Here is a 15,523-nt window from a genome sequence, read left to right as displayed (position 1 = left end):
GAAGAGGGCAAAGCAGGTCCCCACCGAGGAACAATTTGCAAAGTGGCTAACAGCCTCCTGGGGGTGGGCCGGATCCAGGGAAGGCAGAGCCTTCTTACTAAAGGGAGGAGACGGTTTGAAGAAAACAGGCAGCTGGGAGCCTGGGGAAGAGTCATTTAAAGTTAAGGTGTGATCACTTCCCTTTTTGTTCTCCTTAATTCTAGAAAACTCCAGAACTGCATCCAGAACTTCCAGGAAAAATTAATCTAACTTTCCAGACAGACCCTTAGGAAAAGCATAGTTAAAAAAAGGGAGGGGGGAGGAGGAGAGAGATAAACTGGTTGTCTAGGAAGGAAAAAGCTGGAATACCAAGGTGCACCAAAATGTTGCTTTCCAAGGTGCAATATTATGATTTATAGTAAGAAATATATATTTGCTCTTCCACCCATTTCCTGGCACAGAGTTCCTAAAACTCTTGGAATTTCCTGAGATAAGAGTGATCAAGTGTCTTTTGTTATGTTAAAGAGGTAATTTTTGGATCCTAGCTAAGGATGGGGGCTGGTTGCTAGGGGAACCAACCATGTGATTATTGGTTTGGAACTTTCAGTCTCAGCCTTCTCAGCCTCCCTGGAAGGGGAGGGGCTGGCAACTGAATTCAATCACCAGTGACCACGGATTTAATCAATCCTGCCTATGTAATGAAGCCTCCAGAAAAAAACAAACAAACAAAATGAATTCAGAAAGATGTCAGGCTGCTGAACACAAGGAGAAACTGATAGAGAGGTGCGGGGAGAGGGCTTACCCACACTTTTCCTACACATATCTTCTACTTGTCTCTTTCTGAGTTTTGTCCTTTTATAATAAACCAGTAATCTAGTAAGTAAACTGGTTTCCTCTGTTCTCTGAGCCACTCCAGAAAATTATTAGAGCCCAAGGAGGGGTTGTTGGAATTTCTAATCTCTAGCTGTTCGGTCAGACGCACATGGTACAATGCGGACTTGTCGCATATGAAGTGAGTGTGGGCTTGGGAGCAGTCTTGTAGGACTGAGCTCTTAGTCTGTGAAATCTGAAGCTATCTCTTGGTGCATGTGTGTGTGCTGTCACTCAGTCTTAGCTGACTCTGCACCCCAAGGACTGCAGCCCACCAGGCTCCTCTGTCCATGGGGTTCTCCAGGCAAGAATACTGGAGTGGGTTGCCACTTCCTCCTCCAGGGGATCTTCCCAACCCAGGGATTGAACCCATGTCTCCTGCATCTCCTTCATCGGCAGGTGGGCTCTTTACCGTTGTAGATAGTGTCAAAATTGAGTTCAATTGTATAGCACCTAGCTCCTGTAGAAGAATTGCTTGAATTTGTGGGGGAACCCTTCCCCTCCCTACAACACATATCCACCGAAGTTGATCCCAGAATCAGACACGGTTATAGGCGTGTTCAGAATCAGTTCCGACGCAGAAAGAGCCATGGGGAAGAAGTTAGGTTTGCGTGGGAACCACGTGGACTATCTCTCCCATCACGGGAGTTAGAAAAGGAACTGGGGCAGGAAGAAGCCTCAGCTCTGCAGAACTGTCATGAGAATGACTTGATGAGAAAAGGGCTTGATATTAAGTGGGACGATTGGGGCAGGGCTTGCTGAAGTGATATTTGAGCAAGGACCTGAGCAAAGCAAGGGACCAAGTCACACAGCTGTCTGAGAAAGGAGGATTATGGACAGAGAAAGCAGTAAGTCCCAGGGCCCTGAGACAGGACTGTGTCCAGTGTGTTTGGGGAAGAGCAAGGAGGCTGGTGAAGCTGGAGTGAAATGAACATTGGAGAGGGTTCTAGAAAACAAGGTCAGAGAGGTCACAGGGATGGGGGCAGATTGTGTACGGATTCATCCTAATGCTTCTGACTTTTCTTCTGACAGAGAAAGGAAGCTATTGGACTGTGATGAGTAGAGCAGGATCTTGATATGACAGAGTTCACAGGCTTGCTCTTCTGCTCCGTTTTCAACAGGCCATAAGATGGAGAGGCTGAAAGCCTGGAGAGAGTGTGGAGATCAAAGCCACACTTCGAACAAGACAGTCTGGCATCTCAACCAGGGTGGCGGTAGTGAAGGTGGTGAGATGTGATTAGGTTCTGGGTAAAAAAAACCCACAGAAAGTTTCATGAAAAGCTGGAAAAAGACAGCAGCAACAGATCTCAGTGTCTTCCCGGTGTTTGAAGGATGCGCCCTGGGGATCCAGGAGACCCAGACCCGCGGCCTTTTACAAGGCAAAAGAGGGCCCCCTACAGGGACAGTGGCCTTGCTGCTGCCCCTTGATACCTGGGCCCCTTGGAAAAAATCATTTACTTCCTCAGGACTGGACTGTCCTAACTAAAAAACAGGAAAGACAAATGTCTGACTTGTCCCATGGCCTCAGACTGGACTCTGCTGTCTTCAAATGCCTTCTCATCCTAAGATCTCCAAGTTTGGTTCAACAGAAAACTTTTAAGGGTCTGAGATGCCACATCAAATCCAAACCTTGTTCTCTGAATAAATAAATAGTGCCGTGCTCTTATTTTTGCTCCCCTGGACTTTCCTCTGCCTACAGGACTTATGCCTGACTTGCTTCTGATGCCGGCGGCCTCCAGGTGGGGTGAGGAAGAAATCCCCGTTCATGTTATGACTGTAGCAGCAGTTCACCCTGACAAGGCTGAGCAGAGCACCAAAGGGTCACAGATGCTGGTCACAGCACAGCCACAGCATTCTGACTCAGAACAGATACATATTTTAGAAGGCATCTACTACCCTTGTCAGTTTAGTCAAAGCACTGGATCAAAGAAAGAAAAGGTCAACCATCTCACAATTCAGGGCAGTAAGGAGGGTCACAGATAAGACCAGCCAGGGTGAGCATCACCAAATAGACATTTAATAAATAAACATCTCATCTCTACTTGATTAGCACCCCCCAAAATGCCACATTTAGGAATTGGGAAATGATTAATGAAATCACACTCTTTTTTTTTTTTTTTTTTGGTAATAGGTTGCAGCTCTTTGCAGGAGGCAGGCACTCTTGAGTTTGGCTGTCCCATCCAAGTCACTTCTGTTCTCACAGCCCACCTCTCAACCCCCCATGCAGGTTATAGGTCATAGGACAGCATCCCTGCCCCTGATCCTGACCACAACTGAGCCAGGAGTTTGGAATGGGGCAGTGGTAGAGGCTGAGCTCATACTGTTCACAGGGTTCTCCAGGGAAGAACACTGGATGGGTTGCCATTTCCTTGTACTTTATCAGAACTCTTCACTATGACCCATCCATCTCGGGTGGCTCTGCAAGGCATGGCTCATAGCTTCATTGAGTTACGCAAGTGCCTTCACCACAAAGCTGTGATCCATGAAACGGAATGAGCTCAGCCTCTGCTGCCACCCCATTCATTGGAAGCACTGTTGCTGAAACTGAAGCTCCAATATTTTGGCCACCTGATGTGAAGAGCCGATTCATTGGAAAGGACCCTGATGCTGGGAAAGATTGAAGGCAAAAGGAGAAAGGGGCGACAGAGGATGAGATGGTTAGATAGTACCACTGACTCAATGAACATGAATTTGAGCAAACTCCGGGAAATACTGGAGGACAGATGAGCCTAGCGTACTGCAGGTCCATGGGGTCGCAAAGAGCTGAACATGACTTAGTGACTGATCAACAAGAGGTTGAGCTCAATCTCCACTGGTAGTTAAGGGAGAAATACAGGAAAGCTGGGGCTAGCTCAGCAGTGTTTGGGACTGGCGTGAGTGCTAGAGGGCTGTTAACTAGATGAAAACAGACAAGCAGGCAGAGAAAAACAGAACGAACAGCTGCATGGCCCCTCAGAAACAAACAGGATAAGTTCATGCTGATCAGTTCTCAGTCTCAGCTCCTTGAGTCCTCCTGGAAGTTCCTGCCCTTGGTTTCCTGAAGGAGCGACTACAGATGCCCAGTGTTTCTTGTTTAACATCATTTGCATAAAATTTTCCAATTAAGATTATACAACCATTTTGGAAAATTAAACTAGAAAACAAAAGATACTGAATTGCATATAACCTTTGTTTATCATCCTGGGGAAGAAGTGTGTATATATGAACACCGGCTGAAAGGAAAATATAAAAATATCTTTGGTAGCCTTATGGGTGGTTATTTTCCTATATTTTTTCAAATGTCCACAAAGCTGTTAAGATGCTTATCATTTTTGAAAGAAATAATTGGGCAATTAAAAAATATATAATATTTGAGCTGTAAAAGCACCCCCCCAAATGATTTATAAATCAGGCAGCATAACTGATAAATAATCATGTATTACACAGTTATCCTGAAGCTGACAAAAATGAGTGTCTTCTTAAAAAAGTTGATTACACTCATTTGTGTTATGTGGTCCCTTGAGATCATGTCCACATCAGTTCTTTCATATTTTTTATGACATGAAAAATCACATACTGGATTCACCTCTTTGTTAATTTCAGATTTTTCTCACATTAGTTATTCACAGGCAGGACTCCTGGTGGACACAGCATCAGGTTTCTCAGAGAGCTCAAATACTCAGGCTTGTAACCTTGAACTTGAACTTGTACACTCAAATACTTGTAAGCCAGGAAAGTGTTCAGTTCTGAATTCACTGCATATCTATAACACTAGACACAAATTCAGAACCTCTTCCCAGTCTGACTACCATAGCAACTTTCCTTTCTTGTGCTGATCAGCCTTACTTATGCGTTTAGCATAGATCCTGCCATCAACCCTTTTAGGTTCCAAAGCCCCTATAACTGAGCAGACTCTTGGTACCGCTGAAGGTTAGTGCTGCTGGGGACTGGGGTCAGCTGCTCCAATCCATTCATTTTACAGACAAAAGCACTGTGTCCAGAGAGGAAAAGGACCACTTCAGGGCATCACATACATTTGTTGATGAGTGCAAACAAAGGTCTTTCCAGCCAATCTAGAGTTGGCTTTGATATCACTGGGGGAGGGAAGTTAGAGCCTTGGCAATGAGCACAGCCTCAGAGTTGTCCCCTCGTGGTCTTCTTTGAACACTGTTCCAGGAAAGATCATGTCTGAAACTACTTCCTTCCCATCTCTGAGATGTCACAGACACCTGTTCAGAAAAGCCTGCAGGGGTCCTTACCTCCAGAGGGCGTGCCAGAGACTCTCCTAAGGAATTTAACCCACTCCTCCATTTCCGCCTGGGAGCTGGCCATGAGGACATAGGAATCCTGTCCTGTACGACTCTGGTCACATGAGGCTGGAGGAAGAAGTAACACTAATGAAGGTCTTACATTTGTCAGGAACTAGAGCAAGGGGCAGCAAGGGGGAGGTCAAGCCTGAATTGCTTTTTGGTCCAATTAAACAATCAGTCAAACAACACAAAAGCATCTACTTATTCCCAGAACTGAATATCTGTGCACCTTTGCTGGTTTTGCTGAAACTCCCAATTCTATAGATGAATCACTGAACTCAGTGGTTTGCAATTGAGTTAATCTGGGCTGATATCTGCTCCCTTGAATGACAGAAGCCATTTCCTACCAAAAGTAAGAGGAAGCGTGAGAGGCAATGTCAGTACTAGAGGAGACAGGCTCAGCCCGTACTAGTTTTGAAGACTTCAGTCTATCATGCCAGTCATGGATACTTTCTTCAGCTACCCTGACCTCAGCTGTGGCTGTGGGAAAGGAAACAGCAACTCAGGAGGGAGGGACAGTGAGCACACAGGTGTCTCTCTCTTGTGAATCAGTGCTTCTTGTTCAGAATCACTGCTCTCCTGCCCGCATGAGACATTGCAAACAGTGGCTCTTGATACATGGCTGACAAACAAATGAAGTCTGTTAGGACTTTATTTACTGTTTTCACTTTAAACCCAATATTACAGACATACGTCTATAGTATGTCCTGGGTTGGAATTGTCAAGTGGACAAAAGGGTAGAGGAAATGACGAGGGGGCAGAGTAGGGACGGGAGACCGAGACAAAGAATGAGAGAAAGTGACAGAGACAAGTAGGGAGAGAGAAGGAGAGGCATAGGAGAGGGAACCCGTCAAGCATAGGTCTTAAAAACAACAAGAAAAAAAGGGCAACGACAAGATACTATTAAATTTCAAATTGTTCTAGGGGATATCAACCCATTCTTTTCAAAATATCAGGGCATTTCCTCCAAAAAGAGTTTGTTCTACTGCCATATGACCCAGCAATTCCACTCCTGGGTATTTCTCAAAAAACAAAACAAAAACACTAATTTGAAAAGATACAAATACTTCAATGTTCATAGCAGCATTATTTACAATTACCAAGATATGGAAGCAACCTAAATGTCCATCAACAGAAGAACGGATAAAGAGAATGTGGTATATACATACAATGGGATACTACTCAGCCATGAAAAAAGTATGAAATTTTGTCATTTGCAGCAACATGGATCAATTTGGAGGGCATTATGCAAAGTGAAATAAGTCAAACAGAGAAAGATAATTATTGTATGATATTGCTTATAGATAACATCTAAAAAAATACACTAGACTAGTGGATATAACAAAAAAGAAGAGAAGCAAACTCACAGAAAACAAACTAGTGGTCACTAGCAGGGAGTGGGAAGTAGAGAGAGACAATAAGGGGTAGAGGATTAAATGGGACAAACTATTGGGTATAAAATAAAATAAGCTACAAGGATATACTATATAACATGGGGAAGATAGCCAATATTTTCTAATAACTATATATGGAGTACAACCTTTAAAAATTGTGAATCACTATATTGGACACCTGTAATTTACATAATAATGTACATCAAATGAGTGCAATTTCTTTTAGAGGTCAGAAAACATAGTCCCAATTTTATTTGCTTTTTCATTTATTATTTTCTATTTGAGTATTATTGCTCTATAATTTTGTGTTAGTTTTCTTCTGTACAGCAAAGTGATCAGCTATATGTACACATATACCCCCTCCCTTGTTAGCGTCCCTCCCCCGCACCCTCCACCCTACCCCTCTAGGTCACCACAGAGCACTGAGCTGAGCTCCTTACGTTATACAGCAGCCTTCCACCAGCTATCTATTTTACACACGTTAGTGTCTGTATCTCAATGTTACTCTCCCAGTTCATCCCACCCTCCCCTTCCTCCACTGTGTCCACGTGTCCCTCCTCCATGTCTGTGTCTCTATTCCTGCCCAGCAATAGGTTCATCTGTTTTAAAAAAACTTTTAATAAGAACCTATTATATCTGCCCCGTTGGGTCCAAACCTGTATTTTCTTTCATAGCAACAGAATACTTCCAAAGTTCCTCTGTTTCCAGTCTCTTGAACGCACCTTAAAATTACCCAGTCTCACTTTTTTTATGCTTGGAGAAACCTGATTCTGTAGCCTGGCATGCTATAGTCCATGGAGTCGCAAAGAATCAGACATGACTTAGTGACTCAACAATGACAACAAACCTGATTCTGAATCCATCTTATCATTGTGTCGCCAACAGCTCTTCTGGTCTCAGTCCATGGAAGCACTGGCTATTGAGGAACACCAGATGTTCCCAGAAGTAAAATGGGCAGTAAAAAGCCCTCAGGGAAGAACTAAGGAATCCCAAAGGAATCACAATATCCCTTTGAAGTAGAATAAGGCTCTACTATCATTTCTGCTCCACAGATAAATGAAGCCCAGAGGTGCAACGGGCCTTGCCCATTGGTACCCAGTAAGTGCTAAGTCACTTCAGTCATGTTCAACTGTTTGCTATGGACTGTAGCCCACCAGGCTCCTCACCCATGGGATTTTCCAGGTAAGAACACTGGAGTGGGTTGACATTTCCTACTCTAGGGGATCTTCCCGACCCAGGGATCAAACCTGTGTCTCTTTTATCACCTGCATTGGCAGGCAGCTTCTTTACCACTAGCACCACGTGGGAAGCCTATAAGTTACCCAGTAAGTTACCACCAAACTCAGGGCAAGGCTACAGATCTTTCTCTCAAGAGTCTCCATTAGCCCAGGGTGCTTCAGATTTGACCTTGGCCAAAATTCATCTGGTGTCTTCCATCATGCCTACACTCCAGTCTGAGAGAACATGCCTTTCAATTCACACTCATTCCTGAAAGCCTCATTTGGCTGCATCATGGCAACAATTAAGAAATACCCAGCTCTTGATGTTTCTAAATAGCTAGAGCTTCTATGACTGATCTTTCTGATCAGAAGAGCTGATGACAAGATGGATTCAGAAGTAGGTTATCTCAAAGGCTAAGGAAAGTGAGGCTGAGTGAGATTAAGACAGATTTGAGAGACAAGAACCACAGGGAATTTGAAAGCTCTTGTTGCCCTACAAACAAATAAGTGTTCAGACACACTGAGGTGCTAGGAAGAGCTGTCTTTGAGAGAAACTGATTGACATTAATACAAAGCCCAAGAACAGCAGCTCTGCCCTCAGACACATACTTTCTCTGACTTAAACAGTCGGTTCAGTATGTGCCACCTATTGGGCTGTTAGTCTTGTTAGAGAGGAACCTGCCTTCTTTTCTTCCCTTGCCTAAGGAACCCCTAGCCAGCCTTTAAAGTCAAAGTTAAATTGCTCAGTTGTGTCCGACTCTTTGTGACCCCATGGACTGTAGCCCGCCAGGCTCCTCTGTCCGCAGAATTCTCCAGGTAAGAATACTAGAGTGGGTAGCCATTACCTTCTTCAGGGGATCTTCCCCAGCCAGCGATCAAACTCCAGGTCTCCCTCATTGCAAGCAGATTCTTTACCATCTGAGCCATCAGAGAAGCCCATCCTTTAAAATCTAGCACAAATGTTATTTTCTCTAGGGACCCTTCCTTCACATCTCCCCTCCCATTCCAAATCTAGTGTGGAGTCTTTTTTCTAAATCTCTTAACATCCTATCCTTACCTCTATGGAAGCAGTAGCTAAATTATCCTGAACATTGTTTTCCTTGTCATTAAAACTGAGTTAACTACTTAATACTAAAACAAAAATACAAAGCTAAAGCCTTGATCTTCTACATGCGCAAATCTCAGGAAAGCCAGCTTTCCTATTGTTTGGGTGAAAACCTTGGAGTCAACCTTGACTTCTCTTTGCTACATTTAATCTGTCAGCAAATGAAGTACTCTCTGTCTTCAAAATGTGTCCAGAAATTGCTTATTTCCCACCCCTTCATTGTCTCTATCACTCAATTGTATAATTGCAATAACCTCCTCTCTGCTGCTCCTGCTATGTCTTTGCCCCTTTTTAGCCTCAACTCAGAAGAGTTTTAAAACAAAAGTCAGACCATGTTACTTCTCTGCTCAAAACTCCCAATGGCTTTCCATCCTTCCAGCACAAAAATCAAACTTTGCACAGTTACCGACCAGTGCCTGTGAAACCTGGGCCCACCCCTGACCAAACTGTCTCCTCTTCTCCCCTCTCAGCACTCCACTGTAACCACCCTGACCTCTTTGCTGTTTCTTGAACATGAGAAATAGGCTCAGAGACTTGGCACCGGCTGTTCCCTTCCCTGGAATGCTCTTCTCCAGGTACACACTTGGCTCATGCCTGCACTTCCTTCAGATCTTGGCTCAAAGGTCACCTTCTCGATGATGTCTATTCTGCCTGCTCTCCTTCAAATGATAAATCAACAGTTGCCATCCCTACCTCACCAGAACTTCCTCTCTTACTTTGCTTTCTTCTTATAGTACTGATCACATCATAAAACTATACAAGGTACTCATTTATTTGGCTTGTTGTCAGTCTCCCCGCCTTGATTCTAAGCTGCTTAGAGGCTGTTTCATTCATTGCTGGGTTCCCAGTTCCTACAACATGTGCGGCTCATAGCAGGTGCTCAAGAAATGTGGTGTCACATCTCAGAAAGCAGTATGAGAATTAAATCCTGCATGCTCCACAGAAGGAATAGCCCCCCTCTGCCTGATGATCCCCTTTGGGTGGGAGATTGTTATTCTGCTTGAGTTAAGTAGGGAAGGGAAGCTTGTCTCAAATCTTTGCCTGCTCCAGATAAAGAAAAGCAGAGCATAACAACAATGGAACGCTTCTCTGTGGGTTTTGTACAGCTAACACTGGTGATCAGAGAGAGGGGGCCCTGATTAGGAAGGCCATTTCTTATGCCAGGGTTGGCCCCTGAGAATCATCTCATACAAAAAGATGACCAAAAAAGGAACTGAAAATTCTCTACATTGTAACAGAAAGCATTGTCTCATTTCAGGTTAGGTGAATGACAACATGTTTGGGAAAATGGCTCCCTACCTTACTGTTGCTTTATAAGTGTTGTTTTTCCTTATGTGATGAGTGTGCGCGTGCACCTACGTACACGTGTGAATCTGCCCAAGAACTGCCCCAGCAGCCCAGGAGACAACTGCAAGTGTAGGTTACGATGAGAGGACAGATCTTCACCCCAGCACAGCAGGCTCCAAAGGCACTGGCTTCTTGGTGCAAAGCCCACAGTAAATTTCTAGTTGGAACTCTCAGTAGGGTCACCCTATATTGAGAAGTCAGGCTATGGGACACAAGTTATCATAAGCGGCTGCGTCTTATGATTTGTGCTGGGAAAGGGGCCCTAGAAAGAGAAGAAATTCTGTGGGAAAGGGGTGGAGTTCTCCCAGAAAGGAGAGATTGGAAAAGTAGGCTCTTCCTTTCAGAAGGAAGAAAAATGGATAGCTCCTCAGATAAAAATCAAGGGAAGGCATATGAGGTGGCCACTTTGGAAGAGCTGAACTTTAAAAAAAAAATCCTATTTTTCTTTGTTTTCTATAAACAGTCATAGCCAGTTTGGAGATTGATTTCTGAATTTTACAATTTCCTCTAGTTATTGCCAAAACATCGAACACTGACATGACACTGTTACCAGGCACTATACCAAGTGTGACATACATATTTGTTTACTTAATCCTCACTATATCATCATTGTCCCTATTTCACAGGTAAAGAAACAGAGGCAAGGAGAAATTAAATAATTAGATTCAATAACTGATCACAATTACACGCATAGCAGGGGCTTCCCTGGTGGTTCAAATGGTAAAGAATCTGCCTGCATTGCAGGAGGGCCCAGGTTCGATCCCTGGATCAGGAAGATCCCCTGGAGAAGGGAAAGGCAACCCACTCCAGTATTCTTGCCTGGAGAATTCCACGGACCTGGTAAGGTCACAAAGAATTGGACACGACTGAGCGACTTTCACTTTACTCTATCACACACGCAGCAAATGGCAGGGCCAGACGTGGTCCCAGGCAGGCTGGCTCCAGATAGCGCACGTCCACCCTCTCTGCTACACTGCCTTCCCCCTCAAGCTTCTTATGCATACGACTGACTTGTGCGAGGGTTAAAAAGAGAATTAAGGGAAGGGGCACTCAGGGCACTTGGGGCCTCTCCTGCTGTGTCACCAAGGCAGCAGCCAAACATGGCTGCAGAGCTGGACCAGCAGCCCTGGAGTTCCTGGTGGGGCAAGAGATGGGCAGAAGCAGCTTCAGAGGGACACATCAACTCCCCTTGAGATGAACAGACAAATTCCCCTGTTCCCTACCTGCGTTCCAGGAAGGTAACTCCTGATTAGAAAGAGGCATCTCCAGCATGCTGTGAACTTGTGTGATAGGTGAATTACAGCACCCGACACGTAATAAGTACTCAGGAAGCTGGAGCTATCATTTCTTACTAGGTCACATCGCACCATATGAGACTGCTGATTATCGACCATTTTTGACCTACCAACACGGCAGTTTCTCATGGTTCTATTTATACTTTGTTCATTTTATTGTCCCACTCATCTTCAAAGCTAAGGTCCTTTTCATGTTGTTGCTTAGTTGCCAAGTCAAGTTCAACATTTTTGTGACCTCATGGACTGTAGCTTGCCAAGCTCCTCTATCCATGGGATTTCCCAGGCAAGAATACTGGAGTGGGTTGCCATTTCCTTCTCCAGAGGATCTTCCTGATCCAGGAATCGATCCTGTGTCTCCTGCATTGGCAGGCAGATTCTTTACAAACCACTGAACCACCAGGGAAGCTCCCTTTTAGTTAGCGAGGGTGATATACTTTCAGATCAGTGTCCCAGTGCCTAGTGAATACCTGGCTCCAAGCGGGTGCCCATGAAATGCTTACAGAGCTGAATCAGATGCACATCCACTTAGTTTCCATGTTATTAATGAACTAGTATAGGATCATTAACTATATATAGAACTATTATGCATTCTTACTAGGTTGGTTGGTTAGCTGGTTGACAGACTCACTGAATGTAGCCTTGACTTCTGGGATCAGAAGTAACCAGGGAATGTAATGAACATCTCTCCCACTTTTTGTCACCTACCTGGAATGACTTCGAAGACAAATTTCCCTGCTTCTTCTGGATTTGTGGCGATCTCCTTGATTGTACTTCCAGGTAGATACATGCAGCCCTGAAAGATTGAAAGTGAGGCCTTTAAGAGAAACATAAATGTCATCAGCTTCAAACTAAACTTAAGTTGGAGGACAGGCAGGACAGTGCTGGGCTGGTGGAGAAGAACATGAAAGCGAGCATCTCAGCTTTGAATGGGGCCCTTCAGCTGTTCAGACCTCGGTCAAATTAAGTGGCAGCTATGTGAGCACAGGGAGGTGCCTGAGGAGACAAAGAGGACAAGGTCTTGACCAGAGAATGAGCTGAGAGGGTGCTGTCAACAACCTGTGTCTCTACCTACTTTTCCAAGAGCCCAAATTCATGGCCAAACCAGACACCTGATCTCTGTGGAGGCCATGTTGAGGCTGGGGGGATCCTACCACCTGCCAGGTCGCCAGAGGGGGCCCTGAGGACTGAAGCGAGGTCATTAAGGAGATACAGCACTTAGCAGCAGCACACTCCAGGAGTCTGTGCCTTTGCTGTACTTAGCAGCAGCACACTCCAGGAGTCTGTGCCTTTGCTAAGCACTTCAGCTGCATATTTTTCACTTAGTCCTTTCATCAATTCTCCAAGTAAAGTATTGCTACACAAATTCACAAGTGAGGAAATGGGATCAGAATGGTTCTGTGATTTGCCCAATGTCACAGAGCTAGGAAGTGGCAGAAATTCATCTCAGAAGTGTGTTCACAGCCTGTGCTCTTGACCATTACAGCTGAGGTGCTGAGACCCTTCAGCATAATGTCCCTTGAAGGGACAGGGGAGGAGGATCATGGATTCACGGGGGCGGGTGGGGTAGAAGAGTGAGGGTGGAACTTGTGATCTCACACATGAAAATGTCATCAGAAAAACAAGTCACCTCCACCACACATACACACACTGCTTCACCACTGACAGTGCACCGCCACACGCAGTATCTCCTTAGACCTCAGAACAGCCCCAAATCAAAAGCAGGGCAGGGTGGCCACACCCATTTCACAGATGAGGAAACCAACACTTTCAAAGTCTAAGTAACTGCAGGAAAGGACATAACTAATTTGTCCACGCGTCACTCACTCATAATTTACATCTCACTGACTGTAATAGGTAGTGTATCTGATTCACAGTTGAGTAAACATGGACGTCTTATTTCTAGAACAAACCACAGATGAAAGGATTGGCAACAGAGAAGCTATAAAGAAAGAGTCTTAAGCAGCTCTCATATCAGCTCAGAATCCCGAAAGAAAAAATGTTCCTCAGGGGTCTAGAAATGAAAATGTCTAAGACTGAGGAACAGAGTAGGAAAAAAAACAAGAGGAGGAAGAGGAGGGGGAGGGGAGAAAGGGGAAGAGGAGAAGGAGGGGGAGGAGGGAGGCAGGGGAAGAAGGAAAATGAAAAATATCTGCTTATACTTCTCTAATTTTATTATTTAAAAATAGCCACCACCTACACACTCCTCATTATCTTTAAATATCAGTGGCCCCAGGAAAAAATTGACCCTGAGATTATGCTGCTGGATAGTACATGCAGGACTTTTAACACAGATCCCAGCACTGAGTAACTGTTCAATAAATGGTACTTACACATTTTGCATTTTATTTGTACTCTATTTGGATTAAATTTATCAAATAATAGTTTAGAGATGTATTTAGGAGAGACAGATACCTCTGAAATGACATTTTATTTTTCTTCCTACTAGGCAGGGCTTCCTCCTGTCTGAAAAACAAGTGTTTTGTTTTGTTCCCATAGCTCATAGCCATTACTAAAAGTTAAATTATATGAACTTTCAATGAAATATTTTGTATTAAAAATAAAGATAGTACTATGCAGAATTCATCATTTTCCAAATCTCTTTTTCTTTTTTTTCTCTTGCAGTTCTCCTGAGACACAAGTGATATACCACACTGTCCAAGTTCAAGATACACAGCACAATGATTTGACCCACAAACATCATGAAATGATCACTGTAATAAGTCTGGTGAACATCCATCATCTCATATAAATATAAAAAAAAATTTCTATTTACCTAATGTTTTGCTATATTTTACTATCATTTTTCTTCATATAGTTATTTACATTTAATCAATCTGTGTGGTAGAAATAGTGTCTAACACTGTGCTACTGTACTTCCGTTCTCAGTTCTGAGTTCAGGGATGCTGATAGCTTGAATCAGCCATGGTGGGAGTGTTTACACCACAGAAATTGGCAAGTGCTTCCTCCAAAATAGTTCCTCTACCAGCAGGCTGTAGGTTAAATACTTCCCAGCTTGTCCCTGATAGACAACCATCTGTTCTGACTTCAGAGAAAGCAGATGAAGCAATGGGACAGCTATACCAGGATTGTCTAAAACCATCATTGTAGCAGAGACTTGAGAGCAATTCACTGAGATTCTGTTTTAAACAACTTCCTTGACAAAGAAATTTTGGAATGAGTTATAGAAAACTAGGTCATGGACTTACAGGGCATTATACTGTTAGAGCTGGACAGACCTTTCTGAGAACTCAAGAGGAAAAAATGTACAGATTGCCTTCTCCCAAACCCTCCCTGGAAGAGCATAAATAAGAGTCCATTACACAGGGCTCTGTAATTTACTTAATCATTCTCCTTTGTCAGACACTTCATCCAATGTTTCTCATTACAAATAGCACTGCACATATCTGATTTCTTTTGAAGAGCTTCTTAAAACCAGAATGACAGGGTCATTCCGGATATATTTTTGGCTCTTAGAAATCTAGCCAAATTGCTTTCTAGAAAGGCTGCACGTACTCATCATCAGTATACATGAGGGCCTTTTTCATATCACTGCTCTAAGATGATTGCAGCATTGTTGTGTTTTGAGCTTTTTAGGGATGTGTGTTCTTTTTAAATTTACAACTAATTTATATTTTAGTCATAGATAAAGAGAAAATTAAAGTTTTGTGTAACTCCAGTACTCAGATAACTCAGTTAACACCTCTGTGTATTTCTTTCCAAGTCTTTTCCCATAAATTACAGATTCATGATTCTTTTTTCCCTCAAAAATGGGATTAGCATATAAATCATCCTCTGCTGTTAAGTGCTTTTTTTCAAAGCAATTAAATTATCAATGTCTTTCATTTTCAAAAAGTATCAATTTCAGCATCAACAGCTGAATTATATTCTATTGTATACATATATATAAGTTCCCTGATATAACTTAGCCCCTTTTGCTATATATTCTTTCTATGTCACTATTATAAACCCCTACGTTAGGAATGCAGGGTCAAATAATTTGCATTTTTAAAGAGGCTTATTACTC

The 15,523-nt window shown here is 43.5% G+C and overlaps 1 protein-coding gene across 2 annotated transcripts in view; it reads right to left on the bottom strand.

The window, feature by feature from the left end:
- ARHGAP25 (Rho GTPase activating protein 25) overlaps positions 1 to 15,523 on the bottom strand; it is a 93,206-nt gene that overhangs the window by 28,903 nt on the left and 48,780 nt on the right. The window contains exons 3-4 of one of the 2 annotated variants that reach the window (XM_005686825.3): positions 12,205 to 12,292; positions 5,088 to 5,204 (exon numbers count right to left, since the gene is read on the bottom strand). In XM_005686825.3, coding sequence (XP_005686882.1) covers positions 5,088 to 5,204; positions 12,205 to 12,292 — 205 coding nt within the window. The remainder of the gene's footprint in view (positions 1 to 5,087; positions 5,205 to 12,204; positions 12,293 to 15,523) is intronic. The other variant, XM_013967851.2, reaches the window with a different exon arrangement.

This window comes from Capra hircus, chromosome 11 (assembly GCF_001704415.2).
Source record: "Capra hircus breed San Clemente chromosome 11, ASM170441v1, whole genome shotgun sequence".
Classification (NCBI taxonomy): Eukaryota; Metazoa; Chordata; class Mammalia; order Artiodactyla; family Bovidae; genus Capra; species Capra hircus.
Note: the sequence above shows the minus strand (reverse complement) of the source record. Positions and strands in the feature narration are given on the sequence as shown.